Below are 13,990 nucleotides of genomic sequence, written 5' to 3'. Positions count from 1 at the left end.
AAGTCATTTGGAAACATGAATTGAATGTGCGAATGGACTTCAGGAAGAGGTTTGAATCTGGAACCGTGCCAATGAGCAAGCCGTTCAATGGTTCTGGTGGTATCTCAATTTCTGGTAGTTGCACTTTTCCTGATGTGCAACACATCCCGGCTGACTCATGTTTGAATTTGAGCGCATGACAATGGGGACATTCTTTGTCCATAGCACCAATCAGCACTTTCGGATGAGCGGAATATTCAATATCTGGCTCGTACTCGAATGCGAGACGAAGAAATGAAGCGGATGTAAATGCTCGATGTACTTGTTGGCGTTGTCAATCATTTGCTCTGCGTGTGTTGACTACGAACCGGCGCGCTTGGCTCCGTTCCAATTGTCGTTGTTGATTTCGTTCAGCTCGTGCCTCTTGTGATTGAGATGCACGCAATTGCAACATGCTCACACGCACGTTTTTGTTATCTTGTTGGATTTGTTCATCTGTTCTTTCTGCTCTACTATTTTGCATGTTTGTGGCTTTATTCGTTCGACGGCCCAAATGGCCCCCTTGCGTCTTGCGACGGTTAAATTTGTTCATACAAAAATAATAAAATCGCAATTAAAAAAATGGGAGGGTGGGGGTAGGAGGGTAAAAATTTGGGGTTATAGGTATTTTCTGATGCCAAATAATAAAAAAAATACAAAAAAATGTCAAAAAAATAAAAGAAAAATTTTTCTGGATAGAGATACCCTAATCACCTAGCGGTATGAAATATACTTGTTGACCTATTCTCATACCTAACAAATATACATTAAAAAAATCATAAAAATCGGTCGAGCCATTTCGGAGGAGTGCGACCACAAACATCGTGACACGAGATTTTTATATATATAGAGATTATACACTATATTATTAAATACCTTATTGAGACGTATAATATTTTTATCTTAGCATTATGTGCATAAAATTTATATTCTGGTAAATACAATTTCCAGTACACTTAATTCATTAACATAGTGGTATAATCGTCATTTTTAGTTATACATGATTTTTGTCTATGAATCAAAACGCAAATTTGAATCTAAATATACATAAATACATGTACTTATGTACTCATATAGTATATTATAATCATATATTTGATATCATATATACAGTGCCTATTATAGAGAGACCACAAGAAAATACATAAATCACATTAACAATATAAACTATAATAATCAATACCATGCAATTATTTATATGTTCTTATGGCATAATAGAAATAACCACAAAGCAGTGGCAGACTCTTTATTATGTTATTATTTAAAGCTTACTTTAATAAAAAAATATATTATATCTATCTGTCTAGTGTCTACAGATGCGCTGCGTTGTATATTTTTGTATTCAAATGCAGTAATATGTAGTCCATTAAACCTACGACTATTATATTTTTTTTATTAAAAATTGTAATTAATCGACAAAAAGACACTTTGAAGGCTTTGCAATGTTAGTTTTCAAGTAAAAAATCAAAATTATATCATTTAAAAAACGTTTTTCTACGCCTAACTGCCCATCAATATTAGGTATAGGTAATTGAAATTTTATCTGTTAAGAATTTTTGTTCAGGTTTCCATGAAATTTTAAAAACTAACTTACACCATCTATTTTTTAATTCTACGTTAACATTATTGTGTGAATGTGGTGAATCAGTAGTAACATAATATTATGATAACCATATTATTAAATGTTGTAACTATGACTGACAAGTACATTCTGCCTACCAATTTTCAAAAGTCATCGATTCTTTAAATTTCAAAAACTTTTATTTATTTCTTGGTTTTTTCATACTTTGTGGTTTTACTTGTTATGTATATTGCAGTTCATTTGCCTATGGCTATTATGCGATAATAATTTTATAAAAAAAATGTAAATACTTCAATACTGTTACTGATTATAAAGATAAAATAAATTATTTATAGCTTGTATGCTTATATTTTCTGCATGTTGTATTATATTTTGAGAATTACCATGTAATTTGAATTATTAAGTAACTAACTATGAAATATTAATTGTATGAAAATTATTACAAAATATTTCCCTCCATATTATTTCTGTCTGTTTATTAAATATTACATCGTATCCCGCATGAATAAAGCGTTTATACCAACGCCCTGTAATTAATTATGTACGTAACTTTCGGGAAATAGGTACGCTTTTATATAGTGAGTTGTTTTGTACAAGAAACGGCATAATACATCACCGAGTATCCGAAAGAATGCCTGACCATAACACGACGTTTCTTGACATGAGATCATTAAACCAACGAGACATTGAACGCGCCTAGTAAATCCGCTCCTGCGAATGACAGCAAGGGTGAGGGCGGTAGGAGGCCACTGCCTTTTCGAATTATCGATTACTTTCCCACAATTAGCTACGAAAAGAAGCCACAATTACGTATTTGTTGCTTTGTTATAGAAAAAAATAGACGAATCAAAATAATTCATAGACCATTCAGAGTTCTTTTGAGAAAATAGACAATTGAGAAACGACTTTGAGTACCATAGTCACCACGCTAGCCATTTTTTTTACATCCTCTAACAATCATTAAATGTTCATTGAAAATTGAACTTTTGTTTCACAATCAAACTCTTTTTCTTTTGGTACCGTCATCTACTGAAGGTTGTCGACTGAATTGAAGCATACCTCCTTATCCTGGGCCAGTCGTATCAAATCCTCAAACACCATGTACATTAAGCCACTTACGGAAATTTCGTAGCCAATATAATCTAAAGTATAGATAAAAAATGACAAAACTATACAGTTATAATGGACCCACTAAATATAGTTGTTTATATTTTTTCTGATATGTAGTATATTATTTTTCACCCTTATAAATTGTGTTTTCTTATTTGAGTAAAAATTTAAAATTTCTATTTATTTGATAGTAGTTTTAGATATGAGTTATTACACCTATGTAGATAATATCACATACTCGACCACTTGCAAAAGACATACGAATACATAAATTAGCTTATGATATTATTTGAAAAAATAGTATTAGCAGGGGTAGTGAATAACTACAGTCACCCTAAATCCTATAGATTATTGAACTCATTAAATTTATCTAAAAGTGAAGACAAACGATCGACATGAGTGACGAAAGGCCTCCTATAGGAGTGGTTCGACCCCAGCTGATGATGATAATATTATAACTTTAATGTCATTAACAAAAAACAGTAACGGTTTGTTTGATATCTGAGATAATATATACAATTTATTAGTAATTATATTTAAAATCACTAACTATTTATATTTATACCTAAACATGATAATATAATTTAAAAAATATATATTTTTTAATCCAAATTAAAACCTACCACATTTCCCCACGAACTTGACTGTAATGTTGGCTCTGGATGAGCATGCCGCTCTGCGCATTTCGCAGTGATCCCTGTAGTCATGTCCGTCCGTGCCGCATACCGGACGGGATCCCGCATGATCACCATACTTGGGGCAGGACTCCGGACAAACGCACTCGGCTGAGCGACCGTCGATGGATGCCTGGCATCTGGCACCAAACTCGCACTGCATTTCGCGGCATGGGTCACTCATTTCTGAAACAAAATGAAAAACTGTTTTAAGTACCTAAATCAATAAATTTTTCAACAAATTTGTGCACAAAATAAATGTACAACATCGTGTACCCTTGTAATCATTGTATGTATGGTATTTCCCAGCAGTTATACAATTAAAATAATATTTACTCAAATATTTTTTTTATATAGTTAGTGTCTGCATAATCATAAATATTCCTAATACGAAAGGATCTTCATTAACTAACTACACTTACTTATAAAACTTTGCTAAAATCAAATAATTGTGATTGTAGTATATTTATATAAGAGTATTTTTTGTTTGAAATAAATATAGATAAGTACATACGATAACTATTAAAACACCCTTCTTTTAATCTTAAGTAATTGTGAAGATTATAAGATATAATTAAAATTTTACTTTACTTTAAATAATTCTATATATATTACGTTGACATTATTTTGCTTTAGGATCACTATAGATTAGTATAGCGTTTACTCTCCAGACTTGTAGAGGTTCATAATTATTATGTTATATTTTTATGAGTGAAAATAGTGATTTTTGTTTGTTTTTTATATATTACTAGCTGAAGTACCCGGCTTCGCACAGGGTCGCTTCGTGGTTATATTTATCTTAGATATTTGAAAAATAATAAGAGGTAATTATTTTTTTAATATTAAAATATCTGTGTAATACAATATGGCAATATGAAAATAATTCTAATAGGAGTAAAGGTCAAACATAAGAACACTAAATTAAAATCGAATCCAAAATATTAAAACGTTATTAATGTTATTAATATGTAGTAAAAAAAAAATCAAAATTGGATGGAACAAACAAACAACAAACTTTGTATTGTATATAATAATAATTTAGAAACCTTTGCAGGTGTGCGCACACCAACTGACAAAAGTTTCATCGCAATCGGTTCTATACCAATCGGATGATTGGTATAGGAACGCATACGAATAGTAGAAGAAGATGATTTTCTAATTCAGAAATCTTCGTGGGCATGCACATGACAACTCACCAAAGTTTCATTGCAGTCGAATTAATGGAATAGGAACACATACGAATAGAAGAAGAAGAAGATGGTTGTACTAATTCAAAAACCTTTGCGGGCGTGCGCACAACAACTGGTCAAAATTTCATCACAATCGGATGAATGGCATAAGAACGCATACAAATAGAAGAAGAAAAAGATGATCGTACTAATTCAGAAACCTTTGCGGCCAAGGGCACAACACTTGATAGAAATGTCATTGCAATCGGATGAATGGTATAGGAACGCATACGAATAGAAGTAGAAGATGATTTTCTAATTCAGAAATCTTCGTGGGCATGCGCACGACAACTCACCAAAGTTTCATTGCAATCGGATGAATGGTGTAAGTACGCATTCGAATAGAAGAAGAAGATGATGGTTGTACTAATTCAGAAACCTTTGCAGGCGTGCGCACGACAACTCACCAAAGTTTCATTGCAATCGGATGAATGGTATAGGAACGCATACGAATAGAAGAAGAAGAAGATGGTTGTACTAATTCAGAAACCTTTGCGGGCTTGCGCACAACAACTGGTCAAAATTTCATCGCAGTTGGATGAATGGTATAAGTACGCATAGAATAGAAGAAGATAGAATAGAAGAAAAAGAAAATGGTTGTATCAATTTAGATTGCGGGCGTAAACACAACACTTGATCAAATTTTCATTGCAATCGGATGAATGGTATAGGAACGCATACGAATAGAAGAAGAAGAAGATGGTTGTACTAATTCAGAACCTTTCGCGGGCGTGCTCACAACAATTTTTCAAGATTTCATCGCAATCGGATGAATGGTATAAGAACGCATACAAATAGAAGAAGATAGAATAGAAGAAAAAGAAAATAGTTGTATCAATTCAGAAACCTTTGCGGCGTGAGCACAACACTTGATCAAAATTTCATTGCAATCGGATGAATGGTATAGGAACGCATACGAATAGAAGAAGATAGAATAGAAGAAGAAGATGGTTGTACTAATTCAGAAACCTTTGCGGGCTTGCGCACAACAACTGGTCAAAATTTCATCGCAGTTGGATGAATGGTATAAGAACGCATACGAATAGAAGAAGATAGAATAGAAGAAAAAGAAAATGGTTGTATCAATTCAGATTGCGGGCGTAAACACAACACTTGATCAAATTTTCATTGCATTCGGATGAATGGTATAGGAACGCATACGAATAGAAGAAGAAGAAGATGGTTGTACTAATTCAGAACCTTTTGCGGGCGTGTTCACAACAATTGTTCAAGATTTCATCGCAATCGGATGAATGGTATAAGAACGCATACAAATAGAAGAAGATAGAATAGAAGAATAAGAAAATGGTTGTATCAATTCAGAAACCTTTGCGGCGTGAGCACAACACTTGATCAAAATTTCATTGCAATCGGATGAATGGTATAGGAACGCATACGAATAGAAGAAGATATAATAGAAGAAGAAGATGGTTGTACTAATTCAGAAACCTTCGCGGGTGTTGGCACAATTACTGACGAAAATTTCATTGCAATTGGATGAATGGTATAAGGACCATACGAATAAAAGAAGATAGAATGAAGAAGAAGAAGAAGATGGTTGTAAAATTCAGAAACCTCGTGGGTGTTGGCACAATTACTGACGAAAATTTTATTGCAATCGGATGAATGGAATTAGAACGCATACGAATAGAAGAAGAAGAAGAAGATGGTTGTACTAATTCAAAAACCATTGCGGGTGTTACCACAACAACTGACGAAGTTTCATTGCAATCGGATGAATGGTATAGGGACCATACGAATAAAAGAAGATAGAATGAAGAAAAAGAAGAAGAAGAAGATGGTTGTACTATTTCAGAAACCTTTGCGGGTGTTAACACAACAATTGACGAAGGTTTCATCGCAATCGGATGAATGGTATAGGAACCATACGAATAAAAGAAGATAGAATGAAGAAGAAGAAGAAGATGATAATTTTTCTAATTCAGAAACCTTAATGGGTGTGCATACAACCATTTACCAAAATTTTATTGCAATCGGATGAATGGTATAGGAACCATACGAATAAAAGAAAATTGAATGAAGAAGAAGAAGATGATGATGATTTTTTTAATTCAGAAACCTTCATGGGTGTGCATATAACCACTTACCAAAATTTCATCGCAATCGGATGAATGGTATAGGAACGCATACGGGACAGACACACAGACAGACAGACATACAGACAGACAGACATACAGACAGACAGACATTCATTTTTATATATTAGTATAGCCTATACTCTTTCCGCAAGTGCAAGCAATAAGTTTACAAAGTTTTATTGCAATCGGATGAACGGTGTGGCTGCGTATTCAATACGAACAAACAAACACACAAATATTAATTTTTATATATTAGATTAAAAACATACATGATTGAAATAATAAAATATCAATTTATTACATAAGTAAGTAATTTATTGTTCAATGGTTAGTTGAGTATGAAAATAATGTTTATTATTTAATATTTTAAGTATTATTTTTAAAGTTACAAAATTATTACACATTAATACATGTGATAGTTACAATTTCACCTATAAATGTTTATTGTATACGACACAAAATGGTTTATCAAAACCCATGCGTATCTATTTTCCTAAATCAGAGAAAGAGGTTGCGTCTAAAGTATTTTGCAAATAAGCCTACCATCGGCATGTAATATTGACCCAAAACGTAATGCCGTTACATTTTTAATGAGCTTCATCGAAAAGGGAGATGGAATTTTTTCGGAAAAATTACCATATTATTTAAAAATAATATTTTGAGAAAACGTTAGCGGAAACGTATCATTTGTGACTGTCTGACCTTTTTAATTCGGAAATGGGAGTTTTCAATTTTGTTCGAGTTGTTAAACATATTAAAATGCGTAAAACGTAATATATGCACATACCAATGTCATTATTATACGAATTTTAATCGAATTTGGTTTTATTATATCCATTATTCACTGTTAATAATTTCAATTTAATATACACAACCTACCTACCAACACACAGAATTAAGTATATCTAATATCATATGAAAAAGAAAGACAATAATATAGTTTAACCATATTTAAAGGCATTCAATGTATTAATTAAAATTGATATAATTAGTTAATCATTAAAAATATACAAGTAAGATGAAAAAAAACTTACCATTTGGGAAGACGTAACAAAGTTCACATTCATTAATTATAAATAAATACAGTAAAAATATTACTTTATTATAATCTCTTGGATTGATGAAATTCATGTTTCATCAATTAATATCACACACTTTTTAAAAAATAAAATTTATTTTTTGTAATTTCTTGTTTTATATGTTATGTAGAAAAAGTAAGTTTTCATTTTTTAATTTGGTAATTATTTTTTTTATTTCTGTATTCTTGTAATGAATTCATTCTAAATGAGATAAAAAGTCGTAAATTAATCAAGATAAGGAGTCTTTTGATATCAGTGACGACAGGAGCCAGAATAATGCCTTCGCAATTTACTTTTTTCGTATTCAAACATGAATACTACGATGGCTATCTAATTAATGAATATAATATCGTAACTCAATTTCCGGTGCGGCCAAGTGGAAAATAAACCTTAGGCTGGCAGGCTGAAGAAAGAGAAAACGGAAGGGACGGCTGGTAGTCAACCGGAAAACCAGATTACCCTACAACAGAGACGGTCAAGTGGCGAAAAACGGATTTGTACCCACTAACCGTATTACGATATTCACTTAAGTTTACCTACGTAATACCTAATACCCACTGTTTTTGTGAAACTTTAATTTAATCTAAAGATTTCCATAGCCATCTAACTTTTGATGATACAAGCCATACAATTACTCGTTATACAATTAGGTGGTGTAATTAATATTAGGTAAGTATTAATTTGCTTTGCAGATATTTCAAAGAAATTACATAATTACTCTTGTAATATTCGAGTTTTTCTCCACATTCACCAACATAAAAAGTCTTAAATTTACGAAATGTAGGTATTTATCAATCATATCATAAATCGAAACGAATTCTAAACGTGGAATAGTGGTGCCCAACCTTTAGTCTATCTCGAGCAAATTAAGAATTTAAAAATTTTAGGCGAACCACACATACGATGATGACCTTTTTTGAAAAAATCAGCACATATTATTATGTATATGTCCTTTCCACGTGTATTTCCTTTTAGTGGCAAAACTGAGAGTATATCTTCTTTTACTGAGCAATCGTTAAAGACCATCCTTATAAAAACATTTATTTGAGCAAAATTGCAGATGTCTGATTCATCACATTGTAAACTTTAAAAATGCATTTTTCTAAAAATTTTTTTTTTGTAATTTGATATTTTCAGACATTGCTTCTACTCTACGAGTGATAAAATTTCTCGATAATTGAACATCTTCAATAGCTGAAATAATTTGTTTGAATGTTAAACTTGAAAATTGTAAGTGTATGTCCGCTTTTTCTTTTTCTCTGGCTCATATTCAGACATAATAGGGTAACTTTATGATAAATATAATTGTCAAACTGACACTTTTGTCAGAACGTGTTTCATCTCACCCATATACTAATATACTAATAAGTCTCGCTTTTTCAATAATTGTGATTACCGACGAGATGTTACCACAGTGAGTAGCAATTTTGCCGATTTTTGACACAGGTACACTGCGCGCTTAATACATAATCTGAATACGCAAGCAACACATTGCTCGCGAGCTACGGGTTGAGCACCGCTGGTCAAATCAATGAATGTATTTATTGATAGTGTAAAAAATTTAAACAAATTAACAATGCATAATCATTCCATATAAATATTTTATAATAATTTCCTATTGATTTTCATTACTATGAGCACATTATTTAATAGTTTTAAATATTTTCAAAAGGTAATATAAATATTAAAAATTATTAATATATTTATTAATATTAAATTGATTTTATATATTTTATCAGCCGTATTCTTTTGGCTGGATATAATAAATATGTATTAGACTTTTTATTACATAATTGTTTATGCATATTAAAATTGCATAAAAACTATATAATTTAAAATACAAACTGCATTTCATGAAATTAGTATCATGCGTTTTTAATAAGTGCATACATAGTTCACGTTAAAAAATATTTGAAAAATACTGAATTAACTTCTGATATTTTTATATAATGCTAACGAATAGCCCTATTTCCGTATTCATGTTATCGTCATTAGTATAATATCTTATTTCATTGATAAATTAATTTGTATAAACAGCTTTTATTACTTTTACGGTGGTAACAAAATTAATGTTATAGGTACAAATAATAAACAATATTTGGCGATGAAAATTTTCTTTCGTGAGCCTAATCATAATCCGTAAATCCAGCTTTGGATGATATATAAAATTTTCTTTATTCTATTCTTCGTCATGAAATGGCAATTTCAGAGCAAATAGGGGATTTATTTATTCAAAAGAACAATATGAAGGCCTCTCATTCTTCCCTGTAGGAAGTTCTCCTATCAGCCTCTTTAGTTGAATTGAACAAACAAGCGCTTTTTGTGTTCCACCATCAGAACAAAAATATGAAAAGGATTTTATTTAAGATTTTTATAGCACTGTCAAAGGACTTTTTGATGTAATACAATTTAGAAGAAATCCTTTAGTCCCTTTTAAAAATCTATTTGCAAGATTTTTATTTGGAAATATGAGCACGTAGTGGTTTTTCTAGACGCTCAACCTTTTTCAATCTAAATGCTAAATGTATTTTGCATGACTCGTGACTTTTTTCAATTAAATTGTTAAAGATAATATTATTAATTTAATAAACAAAATAAACACATATTATGTAGTTGTTTAATATTTCTTTAATTTGAAATCATTATACCTACTTAAAAGTAGATTCCCAATAGACGATGTTTTAATAAATTATAATGATTTACTGAAAAAGTTATTTATATGAAAATTAAAATAATTATAATTGATTTAAATAAAACGCGATTATATAGTACTAACTTCACTTTTATTAAATATTTAAGTGGACCCGTTTCGTCCGCACCAGAAGGATATGGTCAACTGTGGCGTATTCAATAAAAAAGTAGAATTAGTACTACACAATTGCGTTTTATTTAAATTAATAATTTAATGGATTTCCACCATGAATTGACAGAAATAGAAAAATAATTATTTTAAAACATACATTTTGCATTATTTCCATTTTTTTGTAGATGATAAAAATAAGCATTTGAGTCAATAGATAAGCCTAATGTATGTATTCATTACTTGTAAACAGTCTTTATTTACGCATCCCTAATGATATAGGTATAAAATATACTGAGTTTTCTTTAGAACAGCTAAAATGTGCGTGTCTTATAGCCTATTGTGTATTTTTTTCTTCAAAAACGGTGAATGTGTATAATAAAAGAAAATTAGAATGGGGAAATTATACGTAAACGAGAAAAATAGCTATTCAAAGTGTATTGAATCGTAACAAAATTCAATACTTTTATATCATTCAATATTTGAAGGCAAATAACGTTGTATTTGTAATGGATGACTGTTTTTAAAAACAGATGCAATACATAAATAAATACATCTAAAGTAATTATAAATAATATGCGTCGGTGAAATCAAAGTATTTCATTCACATCAATAATATGTACTGATTTAAATAATTATAATTGAGTATACTTTTATGTCTAATTGATTTTTATTTTGTATTAGTCCATTTACGTATATTCTATTTAACAATATAGGAGAAATATTTTCATAATTTATACTTATAAGTATTAAATACAATGTTTATAAATACGTACTGTTAAAAATTACGTACAAAAGTTTTTTTTACATGACAATAAAAAGTCTTTGGTTTTTATAAAAAAATACTTTTATTATCATAAAATTTTCAATAAATGGACAACCTATTTATTATATTATCTTTAAACGCTCTGATAATTCAATATGTTTGTGGTAGTGGTTAATACGTCGATTTTTAAATATAAGTTATTTAAAATAATAATATGTTTTATTAAAGAAATACATTACGATTGTTATTATTCAAATGTTTAGATGCTTACTAGAAACTGGACACGCCAATTTTTATGATACTACATATATTTTAACGAATAGTTTCTTATTTAAACCACAGAATTTTTCTTTATTGTTCTGAAAATATTATATAACCTGGCATTATTTATAACGATTTAGGTGCTTTTCCAATCGGCTTACTGCTGAATGTAGTTTTTACGGTTGGGGAAAATAATAATATATGTGTAATCCCTTCGTTCCATTGTTATCTGAACATTATTTTATTTCAGATTCTGTAAAAGTATTTAAATACACACCTTTATTGCTAACCAAACACAAAAGGGTTTATGAACACATTGTGTATGAGAGAAATAAAATTATATTTACGTGCACATAACGGAACAAAATTGCAATCTAAAAAAGGCTTTTTAATATTTTTTTTGTTTGAAAGGCAAACGTATTGCAAGAACAATGATAATTTTCAATCAGATTTCGAATTTTGGTAAAAATTTTACATTTTGTACATGTATTATAAACATTACAAATTAATAATTTAGGAAGTTTACAATATTATATTGAGATTGTTTTAAATATAAAAAATACAAAAAAAGCATAATTTAAAAATACATTGAGCAGTAAATATTGTGATACAATTTAAAAGTCAACGTAGTGAGTTGAATAGATGCTATGATAATAAATTGTGAGATACTGTCGATTTACATTCACCCCGACTTAAGCAGAATATATTGATGTCCAAAGCAATGATAATATGTAATAGATAGTATATATATATATATATTCCCAGTTGGCATAATCATGGAAAGTTATATCTACACCATTTATGAGCAAAACACTGCTGCTTTCGACAGTTAAATAGTTATCGGAAACGCAAATATTATTCTCATTTAGGTACACTATAAAGCCAAATAAAGATCGTTTCTAATGTTCTATTTTCAGTATATTAGCTTTCAAAAAAAAAAACAGCTAGATATATCATATATTATTATTAAGAACATACTCTCCGTCATAAGAATGTATTTTAACTCTTATGGAGAGGATTACAAATAATCAACCCACTCTAAAGTATATATTAATTTTTTATTTAGTTAGAAAAATAACTCATAATTCAATATACGCAGAGCTAACTGTATCGTTATCAATTAGTATTCTACTCTCAAACACTAAACCATGATCTCTTACTGTTGTTTTTCGCTAGAGATCTCTACCTTTTCTTAGATATCGGAAAAAATAATGGGTAATCTCAAATCTCTATAATCTCAAATGTCTCAAGCCTTTAAATATAAAACGGTACTTTTTATCAATATTAAAGTCGAATATGTTACACATATTACGCAATTTAATATAATATATTATTACAAAATTAAAAATGATGACAATCGTCCGAGCTAACATATTAAAAACATAGTATTTCCAATATTTTCTACAGTTCTGAAAAATACTAGAAAATGTTGTTAGACATAGAACTTATACAAAAAATTGTAGGTACTTTATAAAACTTTCATTGTGTTCATTATCAATAGTGATGATATACGTAAATCGTAGTTTTGACTAAAGAATTTCACAAAATATATTTTAAAAAAAATCTTATGCTTTTTTAAATAACTCACGAGTCTATAATGTTGAAATTGCATAGCCAAAAGAGCACAGGGAGCGTTATGAGGTTAGACTGTATTATGGGCCTCATATCATTTTTAATGCTTTACAAGTTCATCGGCGATAGTTATTCTATGACAAAGTTACATCTATTTTGATTGGTTGGTTAGTGAAAATCATATGAGGAAATTGTAAAATTATAAGTAATTTAAAATCGTTCTTTTGTTAAATTGTAAATTATCATTTTTTCTCTTCTAGCTGAATAACTCGATTTAATGGCTATTTTCTACAAGCAAGGTATTTTTCCATTTAGGTATAATTGTTTACGTTGTTTTTATTAGGTAATACTTAGGTTAGGTTATAAAAATGTTAATACTACATTTTTATTATGCACCAAATTACCAATTATATGATATGGTACGTTGATGTATATTATCAATTATTAGTAAAACATATTCCCATTTAATTTGACTATTCACAAATTGACGTACGTAAGAAATGCAATTTGTTTTACTGATTTCCTTTTTTACTGCCATGAGTTCTGTGTTTAAGTCCTTTGTGCATACAAGTGCCAGTCTGGCTGTCCTCTCATAGCGATAGAGACTCCAGTACTTTTACAATGACAAAAGAGTATTTCCAACCAAAGAAGCCAACGTACTCTCTAAAGAACAAAGTTAATATATCAAAGCTTTCTTCTACGTGAGCTGCCGGAATACATTTTTTATTGCTTAACTTGCGCTTCTATATTCTTACATGGTTTCAAGCCGAGTCAAAGTTAAGAATAATAAAATATTTTAT

The 13,990-nt window shown here is 29.9% G+C and overlaps 1 protein-coding gene across 1 annotated transcript in view; it reads right to left on the bottom strand.

Moving 5' to 3' along the window:
* The window catches only part of LOC147072186 (agrin-like), a 61,610-nt gene extending 53,767 nt beyond the window's left edge, over positions 1–7,843 (bottom strand). The window contains exons 1-2 of the mRNA XM_085946685.1: positions 7,747–7,843; positions 3,334–3,570 (exon numbers count right to left, since the gene is read on the bottom strand). Of these exons, the coding sequence (XP_085802811.1) occupies positions 3,334–3,570; positions 7,747–7,843 (334 nt within the window). The remainder of the gene's footprint in view (positions 1–3,333; positions 3,571–7,746) is intronic.
* Between the last annotated feature and the right edge of the window lie 6,147 nt (positions 7,844–13,990).

The sequence above is a fragment of the Rhyacophila brunnea genome, unplaced genomic scaffold (assembly GCF_057557595.1).
Source record: "Rhyacophila brunnea isolate RB1 unplaced genomic scaffold, BYU_Rbru_1.0 scaffold_2, whole genome shotgun sequence".
Lineage (NCBI taxonomy): Eukaryota > Metazoa > Arthropoda > Insecta > Trichoptera > Rhyacophilidae > Rhyacophila > Rhyacophila brunnea.
This window is presented reverse-complemented; position numbering and strand designations above follow the sequence as displayed.